The sequence below is a fragment of the Miniopterus natalensis genome, chromosome 4 (assembly GCF_054644295.1).
Source record: "Miniopterus natalensis isolate mMinNat1 chromosome 4, mMinNat1.hap1, whole genome shotgun sequence".
In the NCBI taxonomy this organism is placed as follows: Eukaryota; Metazoa; Chordata; class Mammalia; order Chiroptera; family Miniopteridae; genus Miniopterus; species Miniopterus natalensis.
The window spans coordinates 86,130,811-86,153,291 of NC_142084.1; the positions used below are offsets into that span (position 1 = coordinate 86,130,811).

Sequence of the window (22,481 nt, forward strand, 5' to 3'; positions counted from 1 at the left end):
ATACAAGGAGCCACACACTAAGTTTGTTTGCTCACTTAGTAGATACTTAGCGAGCCTGCCCTGTGCCAGGCACCACGAACAGAGTAAACCCAACATCAGTTAAGTTTAATATTTGCATAGCATATATATAAGGCCCATCTCTCAGTCAGTGGTAAAGATTAATACGGATGAGAGAAATCTTGAACAGAATTAAGACCTCAGAGATAATTTTTTTCAGATGAGGCTGAAATCCAGAAAAACAAAGGCCAGCCAAGGATCACACAGCATGAAAAGGAATTGAGAAGTATAGCCCAGAGCTCCTGCCCTTAGTCAAGGCTCCTCCTTCCACCGCCTAATTCCCTAAATCCAAGGGGGCTGACAAAGGCTTGTCAAAGGAAACCCAGCAGGAGTGATGCCACTCAGGTTGGCAAGTCCTCACCTGGAAAGTAATTAGCTCAGGATTCCTTCTACATCCATGGAGATAATTATTTCCAGCAAGTCAGAAGCCACACCTTAGAATGTATAAAATAGGAAAGCAGTTGCTTGTATCTGTTGAGAATAGAAAGAAAAGTTAAGTGCCCAACAGCCAACATTCATAAAGAGTAAGATGAGGAAAGGAACCCCGACATGAGTGTTGGTGAGACCAAGGAAGATGAAGAGCGTGGCCAGCAGCAGCGTCTGGGGTCTCCGCTGGGAACGTCCTACCTCGGTTCTCAGCCCCTGCACATGCTGCCTCCAACTGTCGAGTCCACAGGAGAGAGAGGAGGCGTGTGTTTGAGAAGCCACAAGAATGACTAGTTCTTCAAGCGGCTCCTGGTATTTTTTATTATTTTCTAAGCAAGTACTACCCAAGAGACAGAACACTACTTTTTAGTCATAGCATTCTCTGTCTGCAAAGGTGGGAGAAGCAGGTGTGCCTTCACTGACGAATTGCCAAAGTGTTTGGAATGTATTTGAATTTCAGAAACCAAATGACAGGCCGTTGACTTAAAACAGAGAAGTGGAAATGACTCCGGTGTGCTTCTCCACGGGCAGAGTTCTGCTATCACCGAATATAAAAATAACTTGAAAAGACTAATTCCAAAAGTGAGATTAGGCATGATTTTTATTCTTTTTAAATACTTTTCAAACAGTGGACAGAGCTGGAAAAAAAAATTTAAAGTATTTTTAAAAATCATATAATGTTAGGAAAAATAATCGAAATCCTGTAGCTCCTACTTTAAACTTATCATGTTCTGAAATTTTTCTTCAATTCTAGAATCTATTTAAAATCTCTGTCTTTATGAAAGCCAGAGTAGAAGCAACTAGAATGTAAAACTCATTTTTAAATTTTTTTTTTTTTCAAAATTGGCACATAATTTATAAATTCTTAAATCTCTGTAAGATTCTTGTCCCATTACTACAAACATGGAAAAATCCTTCCTTCTAAACTTGGAAACTGCAAAACTTTTCCTTTCCTATTAACTAATTACATTCCCAATTTGATATAACAAAACCTTTTGGGAAAGCAGTGTTTCGGTGTGAAATGCTCATGAAAGCATGGTATATTTCAGAGGAAACAAGCAGGCCCTAATGAGGGACCCCAGGGAGGTCCAAGGTTTGAAAACCAGACCTCTAGCCCCGGCCAATGTGGGTCAGTGGTTAGAGCGTCTGCCCAACACCAAAGGGTCTTGAGTTTGATTTCCAATTGGGGGCATGTGTGGGAGGCAACCAAATGATGTCTCTTGCTCTTTCTCCCCCCTCCTTTCACTCTCTCTAAAAATCAATGGAAAAAATATCCTCGGGTGAGAATTAACCAAAGAAAACGAGACCTCTAGAGACATGCCGTGCAAAATAGCATGATTTAGACCGTTAGAACAACAGTTTTCCAAAATGAAAAACAAACTGGAAATATACAGAGAACTAGTATGAGGGTTGAGACTTGTTTCATATTAACTTCGATGCCAAAGTTCACAAGGGGATAAAAAGTTTGTAAAAGGAGAGTGATCCTGGGTGAAAAATACACACCATCTGAAAATCAGTGGGAAACATTAAGTGGACAGGAAAAAATGGCCCATAAGGAACGTGCTATTTTCTCTTTGATCTGATCGAGTAAAATAGAAGGGAAATCTCATCAAATTTTCGTTTTCTCCCCTGTAGTACAAACCAGGTGGTTAAACTTTGTCTTCTTAGGTCCAAAGTCTGGCAGTGAGTTGGAAACTATTACAAAAACGGCTGGAAAACAGAAATGTGAAAGACAGATGGCAGCATACAATGCTGCTGTCCCAACATATTAGAACAAAAAAAGCAAATTAAGACAGAGGTTCCCAGCCAGTGTGTGTGTGTGTGTGTGTATATATATATATATATATATATATATATACACACACACTCATCATTGATGTTTCTCTCCTCTATGAAATCAGTAAAAATATGTATATTTTATATATTTTATTGATTTCATAGAGGAGAGAAACATCAATGATGAGAGTCATTGATCGGCTGCCTCCTGCACACCCCCCACTGGGTATCGAGCCCGCAACCCGGGCATGTGCCCTGATGGGGAATCGAACCCAGATCTCCTGGATCCTAGGTGGATGCTCAACCGCTGAGCCATGCTGGTCGGACCCAACCAGTATATTCTGAACCATTCTCAGGTGCGCTCCCAAATTTTGATTAATGTGTAAATAAAATTACTTGTTCAACTGAGCTGTGGTAGCCACCAGCACTGCTAGGCTCTCTTTCCAGGCCATAGGAGGGAGACTGCAGGTTCACACACTCCTGTGCTGATGGCGCACAGTGCTGGCCACAGGGCGAAGGACGGAAGGGACATGTGACCACCACTGGGAGCATGTACTTGCTAAAGTACAGCCTCCCAGAGCCCTTTCCCTTAGCAAAAGCCATCAGGAAGGTTCGAGACAGTGGCTGTCCCATCAGCCTAGATCCCTGAGTGTCTGCTGCAGAGAACAGACACATAGGCCACGTGTGTGAGATATAAACCTTTGTTGTTTTAAAGCCACTGAAATTTTGAGGGTTTTCATCCATACAACATAAGATAGCTCTCCTGACTGAATCAAAAGGATTCACACAGATAGACTGTCATTTGTCCACCAGGCTGGGGAGCAGAGAGGCTCCTGCAACTTGGCAAGTAGAGCTAGGGTCTCCATGCTATTAGGAGGTAAGAAAGTGTATTATAATGTGAAACTTGGTGTCAAAGAAGTCTCTGCTTTTATCTCAAACATCTGAGTACTCTTCCTTAGGTCTACATGAAGTATACACAGAGCTAAAGTGTGGCCAAGTTCACCATGCCACAAATGATTTCAACTTCATCTGCAATTTTAATTCCTTCAAATAAGGCACCAAAATGTTTAATATTTGAACACGTACCTTTTACCCAAAGGCTGAAAATCAGTTTTAAATCAGAGACCACTGCTAGGTCTTGGACAATGGCCTGACTGCCACTAGGGGGAGCCATCTGCTCTGTTTGCTGCCTAACCTGGCTCACCAAAAGAATGGTGGGAAACTTCCAGCTCCACCAGGGAGAAACTCATTCTAGTCTAGCAGCTTCTTTTCTAACCCTGAAACTGTGCTGGTGCCAAGCTAGGAAGCTCTGAAGTGCACGCTCTCAGGCTCTCCCCAAAGCAGACTCAGTGGGTCTGAAGTGGAATTAAAAAATGTGTAACTTTTTTAAAAAGCTCCCCAGATGCTCTGGTACAGAGCTGGGTCTGCTACCACTGATGTAGGAAATTTCAAAGAACAGGCCCCTTTTCAAGCATAAAGTTTTGTCATCTACAGGGCATTTTAGACAGAGATCAAGATATAAGAAACCCAGCTGGACAGAAAAAATATATATATATCTCCTAAGAACAGAATTTCAACAAAACACTTTATAATAATAATAATAATCACAGGGGGAAAAACACAGTTATCTTCAAATTTAAATTTATTAAGACATTCAGCTATGTCTGTCAGTCTACATCCAAATTTGCTACTAAAAATAAAATAAAGTCACATCCCACATTAGGAATACCGAGTCTGAAAAACACTTTTTGAGCCAAGACTATTGTATAAATAAATGACTAGTTTCTTTTCATATCAAAATTCCATAAAAAATTACATTCCCCCCTCCCCAGTTCTACCTGTAGCCATGATGAATGTAAAAATTTAAATATGACACATCCTTGCCAAAGAAAAGGTGCAAAGTCTATTAACAGCTTTAAAAGTGGCATTTGCAGAGAGTGATCATACAGTTATGTACTCATTCCCCAGTGCAAATATTGCCATAATTTAACACTGTAGATTCGGTTGCCAGAACTAAACATTACACAGGACTGAAAAGTACACGAGGGCTTTTATCAGTGCCCTAAAGCCCTTCCCACTTTGGTCTCCCACCCACACTAACGTGGACTCCAAAGTGTTCATGAGAGTTTTAGTTTACTTCACACAGCCAACACAGTGTACAATATATTAACAAAGTTTCATATACACAAAATATCGAAGACTCCATCAGAAAGTTCAAGAGTCTCGGATTACATGAATGTACCCGCAAGACCCAAGTGCCCCACCCCCCTCAAAGCACATACCAAGTATGAGCGTGTTTTGATCTCTGGATACAATCAATGCTTTTATATCTTTGAATTCAATCAGTGCTGTACAAAACTCAATATTATCACCAGACTGAGTTCCAATTAGCTGAGGGGAAAGGGGGTGAAGAAAGGGGCTGGTCACTACTCATATTCTGCTGCAAGAATGATCCTGTCCCATAGAAGGTGAAATGTCAGTTTCACTTCTGCCTGCCTCTTCCCAGGCTGTCCTTACGCTCTTTGTCTTCCTTTCAGACACACAAATCTGATTTTTTTATCCCTTACAAATCAGGGGCAGCTTCTGAAGTTGTTGAGGTTGAATTTCCTTGGCAAACCTCTACAAAACATCAGCATAGGATATATAAATATATTTTGATTAGCATACATTGCAAAATTTCTCCCACACAATGTCAAGGGCACGAAAGCAGGTGGTCTCCACTGAGAGTAAGTACTTCCTGGATTAGATCCTTGGAATGTCAAGTTTCTCACCTAATCACCTCATACATTTGTTCCTCAAATCTGAGCAGATTCCATCAGGAGTTAGCCTCCCCTCCAGAGTACACAGCGTTACCCCTGCTGCTTCTCTTCTGGGCTGACCCCAGCAGGATGTGCTTCATCTTTTGCACTAAGAGGGTATTCCCTGGGCTCACAAGTCCCTTCCTGGCTCCCTGATCTGCTGGAAATGCATTCATTATTGTCCCTGGAACGTTCTTGCAGCCCAGTCCCTTGAGGACACTCTTCATCTGGGGGTTCAGTTCCTTCCCAACACGCAGCATTTTGCTCAGCCCCAGCATGCCGTTGTGGAGCAGGCTCCGTCTCTTCCCAATGAACACGGTTTTGCTCAGCTCCAGCAGGGGATTGTGGCACCAGCTCAGGCCCTTCCCGACCCACAATGTTTTGCTGGACTCCAGCTTGCGGTTGTGGAGCCAGGGGCTCGGGCCCTTCCTGACGGGCAACGTTTTGCTCGGCTCCAGCATGTGGTTGTGGAGCTGGCTCAGGCCCTGATCCTGGGAGCTGCGGGGAGTTTTTGAGGTGGCAGTGGCACAGAGGGCAGGTCTCCTGGACATACAGCCACTTCTTCAGACAGCCTGCGTGGAAGAAATGACTGCAAGGCGTGATCACAGCAGACTTCATGTCCTAAAGGTGGGGGGGGAAGATACCTTGTGTTTATCTAAAACCTTTGCCGATACCCCCCAAAAGTTATAGTTGCCACATTTCTTTCCCACAAATTTCCCAAAGAAAATTTGTAATACAGATATTAGATAAAAACTCATTTTATATTTTAGTAATAATCCTCTTGCCATCAGACCCCTCTCCCTTATACAAATAATGCAAAAACCACTGGCTAAATAATTTTTTAAAATAAGTAAAAGCCAAAAAGAGGAAGAAATGACCTCTTTGGGTTCTGCCTTGTATGAAACATGGGGGTTACACAGCTGTAGCCCTGTGATTACTGGGTCTCCACGGTACAGCACAAGTATAACTGGAACCTCAGAAAACCTGAAGACAGGGCTATTCCACAGCTGAAGAGATTATTCCATGATGAGGTTATTGGCAAGGAGACGAAATCAGCCACAACACCAGGTTATTGGCAAGGAAGTGGCAATTCAGTTTCAACGTGTATGTCCAGTCTTCAAGGCAGGGTCTGTATTAGTTAAGTCAGTGTTTCTAAACTCTCAACAGAATCACCCGGAACACTTGTTAACCATGCACATGGCTGGGCCAAATGTTGACAACTGCACCAGGATAGCTGAGGGTGGCATTCACAAATCGGCAGTTACAGCAAGCCACCTACGACTTTTACGCACCCAAGTTCAATTACCACTGGAATACGAGGCGGTGGACTCTGCATTAATATTCCTCACTTAAGATATAATTGGGGAGGGAAGGCTGAGGACATGAAGTTTACATTTAAAATTCTACATTTGGTGAACTGACCATTAGCTTTGTTTATAGTCCCCAAAACAAGGAACTTCTAGAAATTCCTTGCCAAGAGCTGGTAACACCTAAGAGTCAACTTTTAAGCAGAAAGCCATCCAAGGAAAAGCAGCCAGCTTGGAAGTTAAGCAATTTGACTTCCGTTTTCTGTGTGGTATCAGCAGGTAGTTCAAGCACCTCAAAAAAAGTGATGTGACAACAGAAAATACAAAAAGAGGACTCAAATCCCAGAGATGGAATATTTAGACACAGGCCACTGGAGCTGCTATGCCCCGAATCTGTCACTGTTGCGCTTGGTCCTGCGCATGGCAAGGTTCCTAGCACCAAGGAGCCAGACTGAAACAGTGCCCGCTTAACTCGGGGAACCTACATTACACACCAAGCGCCTCCAAATGCAAAAACAACAGGAAAAAAATTATTTTGCTAGTCCCCAGAAGTATGTTCTATAATAACAATAAAAGAGTGGTACAAAATTGCATTTTACTCTTAGGAAAAAAATCTTATTCTAGATGGTCTGAAACACACAAATACAGACACACCCTATGTAAACTGTAAAGCGGCCTAGGAGGGAGACATTCCCTGTGTGCTCACTGACACTCTGCAGCTTTCTTCCACCTACCCACACTCCGAGAGTGATTCTAAAGGAACAGCTCCTGCTGTTGCCCATAATTTCTGTCCACCCTTCCAACAGTATAGTTTAGCTGTAAAGGCTGCTGCTACTCAACCACCTCCTTGCAGAGGTGACTGGTGACTGAACTCTAGGTCTACTTTCTGTTGCTATATTTTCAAGCTGATTTAAATACCATCTTTCAATTTTTAATAGAAGGCAATCATCAGCTATATGTGGCGCACATGCGAAAGGCCCAATGCAACAGTACACCAACTGGTTGCCTCTACCATATGTCCCTGCCTCACCCACACACAGAGGCTTGTATCCATTGCAGAAATCCACCAGCCCACAGGTAAGCACATGCTCTCTCCACATACATAAAGTAAATGAACATTTCTTCCCCACCCTGGTACTCCCAGAAGGAAAAGAGTCAGAATCTTGGCACACCACTTTTCAGAAGCTGCTGACTCCCAGGTGATAATATATATTTGATAGTGCATATATATTCATGTGTGCAAATGTATTCAGGAGTAAAATATAAAATACACCCGACCTGCTTTTCCTTTATTTATGGGCGAGCAATAATGTTGAAAATAACAATACATTAGAACTTGAGGGACTAAATTAAAACCTTAATTTAGAAATAAACTGGAAATATTTTATCAGGTCTAATCATTTCTGAGGCCCACTTTCTTTGTACCCAGGAGACAATTCTGCCTGGAACTTTAACTTGAATCTGGATGGTGTGGTTAACGTCCCAAGGGATGCACCGTTCAACCCACCCATGTGGATTCTTACTGTGCGAGTTACCTGGTAACAGATGGCACAAATATCATTGTGTTTTTCAAGCTGCTCTTTCGTAGCAAGAGGCAATGATTTAATCTTATTCACAGCATCCCTGCGGAGAAGGAAGCTCTTCCACCCGAGCTGGGCCCGGAGCCACACGTTGTAGTAGGAATGGATGAAGATGATCATGGAGCCCATCACCGTCCACTCTCCAAAGATGGTCTCCGAGACGCCATAGGCCACCACGCAAAGGGCCACGAGAAACTCCAGCAGGCGGTAAGTGCCGTTCACATAGTAGATGACGTCATCCATATTTTCTACTGGCTCTTTTCTGAATTCCTCAACCATAAATAAGACATAAATAAAAAGTGTTCCGAGAACCTGAAAGAAAAAGCATATACGTTATATGCTTTAGTGATCAGGATATGATCACTAAAAAAGGTTTTCCATAGACTTTAAACATTAACCCCCTCCTAATACTTTTGGATGTCATATTAATATCTAGAGGAGGGAATGGTATAAGTAAAATGTGGGTGATCTCAGTAATCCAGGTACTAGATACTGAAAAGCCATACCTTGAGAAAACTTTCCTAAAATAATTATTAGTAATTAAGTTTTCTCTGCCTCTTCCCTTCCTCTTAGTCCCTAGGTCACCAGAATCCACAAAAATTCTATCTGAATTTTCCTAAGTCTATAGTAATACTTGTTGCTCCACTTTGAAAGAACTGTTAATTCTACAAGGAACAATGAATAAATATTGCCAATGCTACATTTTCTTTTACTTCTTACAAATCAGGCGGCAAAGATCCAGCTTCAAGTTACAATAAGCTTATTATTTTCAGGGCAATACTATGTCTGTATGTGCCATACACACGTCATATATTCATAAACATCATGAAACTACGGGTATTTCTGAATAGATATATACTAAAAAAAAGGTGCTCTAAGCAAACACTAAAATCTTTTAATATTTTGTAGTTACTTCATCAGTTTACGATTTACATGACAGTTCTGTCAATCACACCATTTTGGAAAAGAGAAATTACAAAAGCTTAATTACCTTGATAAAAATAGTACAGTGACAAGACAGTCTAGTATTTTAATAATCTACCTTCACACTCAAATAAATGTAACGTGTTTTAGTAAAGAGGGTGGGAAATAATCACCTAAATAGGCCACTTATGATCATGAATTCTGAAAAAGTCTCCATTGTTACAAAAAATTAATTCTAGGCTTACCTGAAGAGAGGTAAGAATGCTGCTAGAAATAATGATAAGAAGCCAAAAATCCATGTGGAAAAACTGGCAAATCATGTAAGCCATGTAAGCAGGGAATATCAGTAAAAATAAACAAAGGCTCACAGCACGGAAGTGTTTCCATAAACTCCTAGAGAAAGAAAAGTATTCATTTAAAGTGCCTATTACCTAGTAACACAACCATTACATTACCAACCAAGGGGTGTGTGTCATGCTTCGCTTCACAAGTACCATCCTGAGCACCCTTGGCCAGCCGGCTGCTGCCCTAGAGCCCAGGGCGGTGGTGGCTCAGGCCTGGTGTGCACGCCTGCCTCATTCCTTCTCTTAGTCTCCACACTCAGACAACTGCCAGGTACCATCGATTCTTTTTTTACTAAACAGTTAGTTTCATTCCCAATCCTAACTACTTGAAAGCCATCTCAGCCTTTAGTAGCATTAAACCTTAACCACTTTAACAGTAAAATCTGTATTCTTCAGTCATTCGCCATCGTCCTCCCGTCCGCTCCACCCTGTGATGAAAACCTCTGCAGGGTTAGTAAGAGGAATGCTCTCTGATGAGCAGGTATATTAATCCTCACATTTGGGGGAAAACTATGAACCGCTGTGTTGTAAGACCTACTAGCTGCTCTTTGTCCCCGGAGACCAATCCTGGACAGCACCAGCCTCAACACCTCCTCTAAACTTCCTGGCCTGGTATTTGAGGTCTTCCACTCCCAATTTTTTAGTCCAAGCTTGTCGGCATCTGTTCCTCACTATAAACAAATATGGTTAATTAATTAGCTGTGCTCCCAGAAAAACACAAGCCTCCACTCCAACCTCTCTTTCTCTAAATCCTTTAAGCTGACTCAAGCTAAACATAAACATATACAGGTAATGTAAATACTCTATCTGGGAATCACCTACTCTCTCAGAATTCTGAACACCTGTACCAATCACACACTGAATTGTACTATTTCAATTATATATTTATATATATGTTTATGTATTATCTCTCTGAACATTCTCATTTATATTTAGTATCAAAAGAATTTATACATATGTGTGTATATATGTGTACACTCATACACACAATCTTATGGCCCAAATTTAAACTCCTTGAAAAAAGAACGGTAACTCCTTATTGGTGCAGCAGCTCCTAGGCACAGGCTTGTTTGAGCCCGGCCAGGCGTGGCTCAGCGGTTGAGCATCAACCTAGGATCCCGGAGATCCCCAGTCGATCCCCAATCAGGGGTATGCAGGAGGCAGCAAATCAATGATGATTCTCTCACCACTGGCATTTCTCTCTCTTTCTCCCCCTCTCCCTTCCTCTCTGAAATCAATAAAGATACATTAAAAAATTAAATTTTTTAAAAAGACTTGTTTGAAGTGTGTGACAAATAACTTGAAAATGTATTTCTGCTCGATATTTTCAAATTATCCTCCAACTACTACCTTTTCTTACCTGCCCATCTACCCACCCAAGTGCAAAGCCCTCTGATGTAAACAGGATAAAAGTTAGCATGATTATTTCACAGGGGAACAGTTACATGTATAATTTTATGCTTTTAAGACATGCAACAAATCAAGAGATTTTTTAGACTTAGATTTCAGATTCTGACTCCACCTGAACCCTACCTGTTGTCAGTAGTGGAATAACACACAGGAGAAGCCCCCTTGTTATGGTGAAAGGTAGTGATTTTTCAACTGGTGCACAGCAAGAAGTTTTAATACATGCGTCAGGGGCACCGACCTCTTTTCCCTTAGACTGTCAAACTAAAAAAATGGCAACAACCAACACAACAGCCATCCAGTGTGAAAATTATAGCTATTTTTTTGTCAGATTGACAAAAAATGTACTATTTGGTTGTGCCGCAGAAATTTAGTAATGTTTATGTGTGCCATGAGATGAAAAAGGTTGAAAAACGCTAGCCAAAGGAGACAGAACATCATTTTTTCTTTTGTTTACCTCTTCATACATGTAATATATTCTAACAGATCATTCCTTAAATGTACCCAAATTTAAGACATATTGTATACAACTTCTAAAAGATAAATATACGAAAACTCTCCCCCACAAGTACCTTAAGTGGAACTTAAGAGGGAAAAAACATTGTGTACAATAGAAAAAAAGGGATGATTTCGACCCCTACAAGTTCACTTACAGAACTACTTACTCTATGCACCTAATTTATAAGCAAATAGATGATGTAGGGCCTTATTACCTCCACAAGGGATTAAGGGGGGGGGGGAGCTAGATACTCCCATTTCCTGGGTAAATAAAAGCCAAAGTTGGAGTTATTTATTTACTTTAAATATATCTTTATTGATTTCAGAGAGAGGAAAGGAAAGGGACGGAGGGAGGGAGAGACAGAAACATCAATGATGAGTCATTGATCAGCTGCCTCCTGCACGCCCCCAACTGGGGATTGAGCCTGCAACCTGGGCATGTGCCCTGACCGGAATCGAACCCTGATCACCTGAATCCTAGGTCGACGCTCAACCGCTGAGCCACGCCCGGCAGGGCGGAGTTATTTTTTAACAGAGATCACAAAACTAGAAAGGAATCAGTGTGACCCCCAAACAGCTTTCCCCTTTCTTAAAAACAAAACTCAGTTACAATCTATGCAAACTGAATAGTGAGACTTAAAATTATTATTTAGTGACTTCTTATACAACACGAACACAGATTATTTAAAACCATTATGAGGAAATTTGGATTTCAATCAAAATAAAGCTTAGGTCTGCAACAAAATTAAGCTGTTTAAATTAAATATCAGCATCTGTAACATGTCCTCAAATCTATGCAAAGCATCCCAAGGAGACAAAAGTAGCATAAACCCTCCTTCCTCTCTAACTACAGTATAGGAGGGAGAAGTGACCACACAAGCCAAGTGCTACTCTGTGTGGGACTATCTACAATTAGAGAGAAGAAAGTGAATTATTAACATGGTAAAAATTAAAGTGAGGTACTTTTGGAAAGTGTTTTATATCATTTCTTGCCAAACATTTCTATTACTAGAAGTTAAGGGACAACTATAAACACGTCAGTAACTCTGCTTTGAGATTCAAAACATAATTTAATTTTTTTAAAAAAAGGCAGGCAGGAAGAACTACTGTAACAGTAGTTATACTACGTTAGGTGGTAAATTACAAATCATTTTCTTCAATAGGGCAATTTACCTTAACACTTTAAATGTATTTTTCAAAGTCAAGCTATGATCCATTTATATGAAAGTAGGAATATATTTACATCTATACACAAACACATATTTATATACCTATACAAAAAAGTTTATACATTATGCAAAGTTTTAAATTTATGTCTAATTTTTGTGTGTGTACTATACAAATAGATACATATATATCCTTATTTAAGCAGTTAAAATTCAATAAAAATCTTATGGCAGTGTAATTATGTATTTTTTTTTCTTTCTCTTGCCCAAACTTTCTATAGTATCATCTTAGTATACACTTAATACTAAAGAATATTGCCCTGAGATTACAAAATAGTACTTAAATAAAAAAACAACAACAACAAAATACCAATTTAAGTGGCTATTAACTGAGTTCACCATTGGGTTCAACATCTTAAATGCTTCTAAGAAACCTTGGAAAGGTTTCTTATCTGGGATAAAAAGATAAATCTGATGAACTATAATTAAAATGCTAATTTGGAATGCTTTAAAAATCTGTTAAAATTCTATCTTCCAAAACACTGCCTGCTCCCTTACTCATTAAGCAATACCAAAGAAGCAATAAAATCAGGTTCTTCAATAATCAGTATAGAAAGATGCAAGGGGGGGAGGGGGGTAACAGCGGAACTGAATTTTAAGCAATTATTTATAGAATGTCATTGTATAAACTATATTAAGCCAAAATAGTATCTTAAATAGCTAAATAACAATTTTATTTTTATTCCTTAAAATTCCTGTAATATGAGATGAACATTCTGAATCTGGCTATTAGTTTTATCTGGTACCACAAAGTGTCGAGAATCCCCACAGTAACCTCAGTAAGTCGCAACTGTCTAAAGGCCATCAGGTGAGGCTGCCACTCCAGCAAAGGCCTGTCTCTGAGGCTGCCTCCCGTCCTTTTCCTCCTACTGCATTTCTCTCGATGCTCTCTCTCCTTCAGGGTTACACAGAATAAAATGATGTATTATTTGCTATATTTACTAGACTAAATTCTATGCTCTATGTTCTTCACTTTAAAACTGAACAATTATAAAAAGTATTAAATTTCTCTGGAAAAAAGTTGATTTCTAATACATGGCATTTGATGTGACTTTTAATCTTGAGGGAAAAACAAAAAGAGAGAAAAGTCATATACTAAAATTAAAATGTAGAGTTGTTAGCTTAAGCTAATACCAATTATTCATCCATTTTCTGCCTGTAAACATTATCTACATCTTCAGACAACAAACTCATGTAACACATATTACAAAACTTTTCTTTAGGAAGTTTCTTACTTGTCTCTAGATGCTCCCAGCGCCAAAACAATAGGATCTGCAATCTCCAGCATCGACTGCAGGATAGAAGCTACAACAATGAAAAGGATAATACTGAGCAGGAAAGCCCGGTGAACCACCTGCAGCTCTATCAGACCAGTCTGCACCGCCAGGATGAGCAGCGTAACTCCTTCTGTCATGCCCCTAAAAAGCATACAATTTCAGGAAAACAAACAATAATCAGAATCTCATTTACTTCCAACAAAAAATAATCTAAAGGCTTAGACTGTTGTTACATATTTGTGATCATTAGACCAAAGAAACCCATAAAAAACTTGATCAGAATATTAACTTATCATATAATACTGATGTAATACTATATAGTCATAATGTATCACTGCATGTGCAAAACATAACTATTACTTAGCATACAATAAAGCAGGAAATAAGCACCTTCTGAGATACATAAGCGTTCTAACTAGACTTTGATAATGAGAAAAATATCTCTGCCATTCTTCGATATCCACTGCATTACACATATTTACATCATGAGACATTAACAGATAAGACCTTTCTGGAGAAAAATTTGCTAATAAATTTAAAATGAATTAACTTACTAGAAATAATTTTTCCTATGATTGTACTATGCAAGTAAAAATATATGTATCAAGGAAAATACAGTGAATGATAGAACATGTTACACAACATCATGGGGATACAGTCAGCAAAATCCAGATTCTGAAAAATTAAGTAAGACTGTCTGGTATCTTCAATAAATAAAATGAGAGAAAATAATATAAAGATAGCAGGGACCTAAATATTAAAAGTGACTTAAGAGACATATCAAACATTGCAATATGGGTCTTATTTGGATCTTGAATTGACCAAACAAAATGTTTAAAACATTTTAGATAATTAGGGAAATCTGAACACCAACTGGGTATTTGATGTGAAGCAATTCTTTTGTTAGGAATAAACATTCTATTGTTGTTATGTTTTTTCAAAATATTTATAGACTGAAATATTTATGGGTAAAATGATATTATGTCTGGGATTTACTCCAAACAAATGCAGCCAGGGGGTTATGGAGGAGGGGACAGGGTGGGTGGAGTTGATAAGAGCATGCATGACACAAGACTGTACATGGGAGTTCATTTTACTATTCTCTCAGCTTTGCTGGCTTGCAATTTGCCTAATTAAGGGTTTAAAAATTAAAGAGACTTATATAAAGATACTCATAACAGCATTACTTTTTAATAGCAAAAAAAGAGAGAAAGAGATATAAACTCATTATTTTGGAATACTATGCTTTCATCAAAAAGAATGAAATATATCTATATATGTTGACATAAAACAGAACACTATTTGAAACATATTGAGTGAAACAATAAGGTGCACAACAGTGTGTATAGCATGCAAAAATGAACCAAAAAAAAAAGTATATATACATTCACTTTTCCCTGTAAGAAATATTAAAATAGTCACAGGAATATTAAGTACAGCTGAGGAAATATAGTCAATAATATTGTAATAACTATGTACATGTCAGACGGGTACTAGATTTATTGGGATGAACACTTCGTAATGCATATAAATGTCTAATCACTCTGTGGTACACCTGAAACAAATATAACATTGTATGTCAACTGTAATTCAAAAATAAATTTTTAAAAAATGGGTAAGGGGAAAACATTTTAAAAAGAAATTTTAAAATAACCATCAACAGCTGTTAGCTTTGGGGAGAGGAAATGGGAAGTAAGGGAAGGAAGCTGTTACTTCCCATTTTGTACTTTCTGAATGGTATAAATTTTGTGAACTCACACAGGAGTTATTTTTCTTTCTTGCCCTCCCCCTTTTTCCCATTACAAAGGTGCTGGCAGGAAGATTTTGGAGCATAGGTTTTTTAATTTGCTGTCATAAAAAAAAATAATACACCCCCCCCAAAAATCCTCCACCCAATTTACAAGGTATTCACCATCTACAAATTCTAAAATAATCCATAAAATTTTAAAGAGTTTAAGAAGAGGTTATATAAATGAAACCATGAAACTCCTATATTAAAATAACAAATCATGACAAGTTCTAGAAATATGGTTTCCCAATACCTGATCTTAGTAATTTTAATAGCCAATAGTTAACTGTTCTGCATTCTCATTAGTGGTATCCTTTGAAACTTTGATTAGTGTCAAAATTATGTTCAAACATTTAAAAAAAAAAACCTTTAAGTATCAAATATAGAAATCTAATTTAAAAGAGCTATACTTTAAATAAGAAAAAACAAGCTATGAAAAAAATCTCTAAAACAAATTTAGGAAAGAGGTGTCCAATATGCATTGTTATGTACATAGATTAAAAATCATCTTCTATACATGGAAACACAATTATTTTTTCATAGTATTTTAATCCCAATGTTGCAACCATTCAAAAAACAAACAAAAAAAACCCTCCTCAAAATCCCATTTCCTCTAAAATTCATCAACAAAAAAAATGTGTCATTATTTCTTCAAGTCATATATAAGATTTAAATTTCTAGAGATTTCTAGAGAACTTACCGATTCATGGCAGGATCATTCATGAAAGCTCGATAACCCTGCAAGTAAAACTTGCAGAGGGTCAGAACACCCAAGGCAACAAAAGAAACTGTGAAGACCAAACCCAGGAGAGAGTAAGGAGTGCTGCAGCATTCAGCAATACTAGAAGAAAGGGGAAATATTGATAGATAAAAATTTTCTATTTGAAACAAAAACATCTTAAGCTTTTAAATAACCACCAAACTTGATCTGATCCTCATTAATTAAAACACTCCAAACTAAAATTTCAGATGACACCTCCTAACCGCTCTATTAATAATTTAAATCCACTTATTATCCTGACCTACGTTTTCTTACCCCTTTGGCAAATATTCAGTACACAGCACTGTATATGAAAGTCTTCTTTATTTTTAGTTACCTAGCATCTCCTTCAAATGCATCATCTCCTTAAAACTCTCAGGCTTAAATCTTGTTCAAACCTTGAGAAACACATAATTAACATATTGGTGATATTGAAAAGAAACATGTATAGTTGTCCACTGTTTCTTCTGAAAAATGCTGGCTGTTCAAATTGTTCAGACTATACTGCTACTATGGTTACAAGCTGAAACTCCTTACTTGACCAAACTGCTATTGGGCAGGGTCTGTGTTGACTCTGATGCCCCCTGACTCACCTCACTTCTTCAACAGTCCTCCACACTGTTGGTGTTTTCAAATTAACTTATTTAGGTTTAGTTTAATTTAATTTAGATCAATTCATTTTATTCTGGATTATTTCAGAAGCATGTCCAAGAATATAGCCCAAGACCATTTAAAAATAATTTTAGTATCAACATAAATATTTGCTATAACTATCACAAGAACCAAGATCTTACACTAAAGCTTGGAAATACTTCCATATTTTATGTAAATACATTCATTGCTTTCACCGAATATATTAGATATTAACTTACTAACAAGTAATTAGAAAATATATGTAATATATGTACCAAAATAACTTGGATTTAGCACCTAAGAAATGTTCAAAGTGCTGTTAGCTTCAGTTTTAGAATTTCAGAGCAGAATTTCACTTGGATGCGCGAGGAATTCATGCAGGGAAATCATGTCTGTCCTTTAGGTAGCTCCATGCTTCTGCTGCAAAGCTATCCTTCCTACACAACTGCTTACAAGCTAGTTTTTATGGGAAAACATCTAATTTTATGCAGACCAGTGTACATTATAATGAGAAAAACATGTCTGGTTTTATGTTAGGAATGAAAATACCTACCAATCATGGTGGTTCATAGCTAAAAGAATAAACAATGATACAGCATTCTTCTAAATCTAATTTCTGAAAGGTTTGACATTTTTCTGAAAGAAATCATTATATAACATATTTAAACAAACTGCCCAGTAATTAAAAAATAGGAAAATCACGACTGAAAATAATACTAAAAATTTAACTTCGCTTTCACTGGAAAATCTGAAAATTTTACTGAAGGTCCATACTATTCCTATCTTTATATGTAGAGAAGTCTTTTACACTGAAAGAGTATGATTTAAAAACATTTTCGAGAGAAGCACATTCCTTTTCTCTCACTTTAGAAAAGTATGTGCTATTTTTCAAAAGAGAGTATAATAAAGAAAACAAAGGCTTTCAACCTAGCTTTGGGGAAGTGAAAGAGTTTGGGAAATTTATAAAAGTTTTTCTTCCCCTCTCTCTTCAAGGAGACACTTTATTGACTTTAGTTTCTATTTCCTAGCTGCAAAAGAGCCTTCTTTTTGTTTTTCAGTTCGTCTGTGTATGCTTTCTTATTGGTTTGTTTAGTCAGGGTGTTCTGGTATACTTGCAATCCTTCTTTTTGTAAATAAGTTGTTTTTTGGCAAGGCAACACACAAATATAACTGGGCACACAAGAGCATCGAGAAGGCCAAAGAACAATGCTTGCAGAGACATAAACCAATCAAAGAACCATACAGGAATTTCTCTATTAAAAACCAAGTTAAAGCATTCTCATTTTGAGGATCAATCTATCCTATGTGTAAAAAAAGGAATAGAGAGAAAAATTAGTTTGTCATATATCTAAACCTCACCTAAAATCTCAGTATTATTTTCTTACTTCATAACTAAATCCAAATTCATTCACAGCTTACTGCCTGTTGAGCTTATTATGTATCACACTATGCTATTCTTCATTCCATTGTGCTCTACGATGGATAACCACCTAGTTTAAAACATAGCCAACCCCAGTGCCACACTGTTATTATTCTAACCTCAGGATTTTCTCTCTTTAAATTCAGTTACTTTTTGGATTACTTTAAAATTCTGCATAAAAACTCCATAATATTTCCATAAAAGTTAACAGCAGTAAAACTTAATTAATAATGGACCATTAAAATGTGTTTGATACTAGTTTGTTGCATGTTTATAGAAGCTACTTATCAATTAAAAGTGTTATTTTCAGAAGTACAAAGCCTGACTTAGTACCAGTAAGTTTATTCTACTTGTCAACAGGGGTACTGCCTCATGACATTTTTAATAATATCCAACTTTGTGTAACATTTTCGATCTTAACAAATAGCATGCCCCTTAAGGACCGTAAATTTGTCTCAAACTTCTCATTCCCTGTACCACTGAGTACACAGTGTTCCATCATTTTGGATGGCTGAGAAACAATGGTCCTATTAATTGAAACTCAAGATTTTTATCTACCCGTATTTCCTTTCCAGGACAGTTTCATTCTTGCCTTTTAAGGTGACAGTGAGGCAAGGAACAAAGGTGTGCACCCATGTGCTAGATTCTGAGGGCTTGAGATTCAAACTCAGTGGAAAAATGGCAAGTGTGGGTCTAGTATAAGCTCACAGCGAAGTGGGAAAAGACTCTAATGACCTAAAGACAATTTTTTCATACTAAACTTTAAAGACCAAGTCTTATAATTCCTTTGGGTTAAACAGTAAAGTACTACAATATACCCACTGCACCAATTACTTGACTCAATAATAAAGCAAAACAGTAAAAATAACAGGGTATAGCCTGGCCGGCGTGGCTCAGTGGTTGATCGTTGACCCGTGAACCAGGTAACATGCCGGGTTGAAGGCTCAATCCCCAGTAGGGGGTGTGCAGGAGGCAGCCGATCTATGACTCTCTCTCTCATCGTTGATGTTTCTATCTCTCTCCCTCCTCTCCCTTCCTGTCTCTGAAATCAATATATTTAAAAAAATAATAAAGGGCCATAGTGAAAGCGCTTAGGTAAGTCACAGGGTGCAAATTCAGATGGGGTTTTGAGGTCAGAGCTGCTGCTTTCTTCTTTTTTTTTTTTAAATATGTCTTTATTGATTTCAGAGAGAGGAAAGGAGAGGGAGAGAGACAGACAGAAACATCAATGATGAGAGAGTCATTGATCAAGCCCACAACCACGCATGTGCCCTGACCGGGAATCGAACCCTGATCGCCTGGATCCCAGGTCGACGCTCAACCGCTGAGCCACACCCGGCCGGGCAGTGCTGCTGCTTTCAGCACCACCTGGGTGTCTTGGTACAGTTTCCCCAGCTATGAAATGGTAATAACAACAAAGACACCAATCTCTGAAGATTGCAGAGAAGACTAAGTATGTGGAAAACTGTTTACTAGTGTGGCTGGCACATATTAAATACTCAATAAATCATAGCTATTTTCAGTAACATATTTTTCCTTTAGTGACCCAATAATTTAACTTGAAACTGCAAGAAATTATTTTTACAATTTGCTATGTACCTTTCCACAAATCACTTGCTGTACTTATGTCTATGGTGCAGCCAAATATACCACCATTATTATATTAGCACTTCCCAGAATCACCAGACCTGGGTAGCCACTGAATGAAAAACCTATCTTCATTAAATATGAAGTACTATGACTGATGAAAGTTAATTTGCAAAACTTACGACTCCTAGCTCAGTTTTCTCTTCCTAAGCTTATGTGCAGTATCAGATACTCTCATTAATTACCTTGTCAGGAAAAGGAAAAGCAGCCGCTCCCGAGATGCAGGCTGATCTCGAGTGCTGAAGTAGGAGTAAATCTGGAGAGCAAACAAAACGAGCCAGAAAACCATGAAAAGTACAGGGACCACCAGCTGATTCCACAGGGACATTCCCAAGGCTAGAAGGCCGTACACCTCCACTACCTGAGTCAGAAAATAAGACAGGAACACATCTTGTATCACATGGCAATAAGCACTTTTAAGCACAAGAGTTCATTCTAAAATACTTAAAGAGAAAAAGTAAATTGCTTTTATTGTAAGATTGTTTCAGATAAATCCCTTAAAAGTTAGCTCTACCCATACAGTTAACAAACACCATGTTTTTAAAATTTTACTGGTTTTGCATTACTATTAACACTTTACACACACTCATCAAATAGCAACAGTAAATTGCCCTAACAGTTCCAAGATAAAGTCACACGCGGAGTAAAACTGCATAAAAGGCAATACCAGGAGCCTTGCTAAACTTACTCATATCTAATCAAAACAATGAGGACTAGCATGAATGATGCAATATTGCTTGAGGGACTTGGAAAAAAATGAAATTTATGAGGAAGAATTTTTCAGGGTTTATTCAGGTATGTCACAGATGAGAAACAGTTTGATGGAAGACAAAACAATCACTGGAGAGGTATACTCTATTGTAAAGCAAAGATAATTATGGAGTTTACCCACCCAGATAATTAGCAGGTTTTCCCCTTTGCTCCTACTGTGTACTTATCAAGCAACACTTCTCAATTTGGTTGGCCAAGTACATTAACACCAGGAAACAAGACACACCTAAGAAAAGTTTATTAATCTACTTTAAGTCAATAAATTACCTTTCTAGCTTATAAAACAATCTCTCATGCAATTGATTTTCATGATCTGATTAGCCTAAGAGCATAAACGTAATGACATTTCTGGAGTTACCTAACGAGGAACCTCACAGGGTAGCACAACAGGGTTCTTCTCCCAGGCAGGCTACGTGCTCTAACCTAAGCAGTCAACTGGTCTTGCTGGAACTCTCAATGTGATGTTTCAATAAACTGTAAAGGTCTTAAATTAAAATACACAGACTTGCAAGTTGTTCTGGTTTCTAATTAGTATCTCTCTACATAGGTAAAGATCTTTAAGTATTAATTTAAAATACACTGACTTGCAGGTAATTCTAAATTTAAATTTTTTCCATCTGTAAGTCAAATGCTTTTTCTAAAATCTAGTCAAGCTTAACCTCACTTTCCCCACCTAGAAAATATTTCCGGGGGGGGGGGGACACGACACAACATGGAATTGGTCAACTAGCTGTAAAATTATTATTAGCAGCAAACTGATGGTTGAGAGGTAGACAGTACTTTTTCTCCTTTCCATTCAAGGAACAGACCACTAAACAACCTGACAGTATTCATTTCTTGCCTATCAAATTCTTTCCAGGTCATGAACTTCATAACCTACAATGTGTTTTCAACCACACCACCAAGTGATGCATGAATCTTAGGGCAACCAAGAGTGTCAACATGACAGTGAGAAATGGAGGCTTTGTCCTTACGGCGATTAAATAAACTATGTCTCACTGATATTTACTCAATACCTACTGTTTCTTACAAACTTGGATAGCTCCACAAGACTAAATTCAGAGAAAAATTTACACAAATTAAACTGTCATTCTCTCTCTGAAGACAATGACAACCCTTCCCCCTGAAGCAGCTCTTATGGAGAGACTGAAAATAACCTCATCTCAGGAAGATCTACTTTCAGGAATCACCCAATATTGTGTAAGATGAAGAAAGAAGGAAGGATTAGGCTAAGGCCAAGAGCTTAGAAAATTTTTTTCTGGGAAATCTGCCCCTGGGGCCACAACAACACAAAAACCTGCTTCACTGAGTATGTCTGGACAACCTGAGAGCTTCCTGTACCTTAAGGTCATATACAGTCAAGAGGCAGAAGACAATGCCCATTTCAACACTCTTTTTATACCAAGGCAGGTTTTAAGCTCTATTTTATATAATATACTGCAACCTCTCAAATCAAACAGAAATACTTATCTCCTGAGTATCTATCGTCTGTGTCTAGGAAAAGTGTGTTAGAGGAAAGTCTGAATAAAGTAGGAGGCAGAAGCACGTTACATCAGCCAGTCATTCAAGTACTACACCTAAACGAAAGCCATCCTGTTTCCGCCCAGAACTACTCAACTTCTCAGGGTAAACAAATTAGGCAAACACAGAGGGAAAATTGCTGTTACAACTGGACTATAATCAGGGGGAAAGAGAGGACTGCACCTCCAGATATTCAATTCTGTATTATTTTTGTCTTCATTACAACGGTTAACACATACTGAGCCACGTCTGCCTGGCACTGAACTCCTTTGAATCTCACAGCACCCTATGAATTAAAATTAAGTACAACTGCTATTATT

General features: G+C 38.1%; 1 protein-coding gene across 1 annotated transcript in view; it reads right to left on the reverse strand.

Annotated features, from left to right (window-relative positions):
* Nucleotides 1-3,883: 3,883 nt before the first annotated feature.
* Nucleotides 3,884-22,481, reverse strand: part of RNF145 (ring finger protein 145) — a 44,695-nt gene continuing 26,097 nt past the window's right edge. The window contains exons 6-11 of the mRNA XM_016214000.2: nucleotides 20,055-20,230; nucleotides 16,110-16,250; nucleotides 13,579-13,761; nucleotides 9,114-9,261; nucleotides 7,900-8,256; nucleotides 3,884-5,678 (exon numbers count right to left, since the gene is read on the reverse strand). Coding sequence (XP_016069486.2) covers nucleotides 5,109-5,678; nucleotides 7,900-8,256; nucleotides 9,114-9,261; nucleotides 13,579-13,761; nucleotides 16,110-16,250; nucleotides 20,055-20,230 — 1,575 coding nt within the window. The 3' untranslated portion in view covers nucleotides 3,884-5,108. The remainder of the gene's footprint in view (nucleotides 5,679-7,899; nucleotides 8,257-9,113; nucleotides 9,262-13,578; nucleotides 13,762-16,109; nucleotides 16,251-20,054; nucleotides 20,231-22,481) is intronic.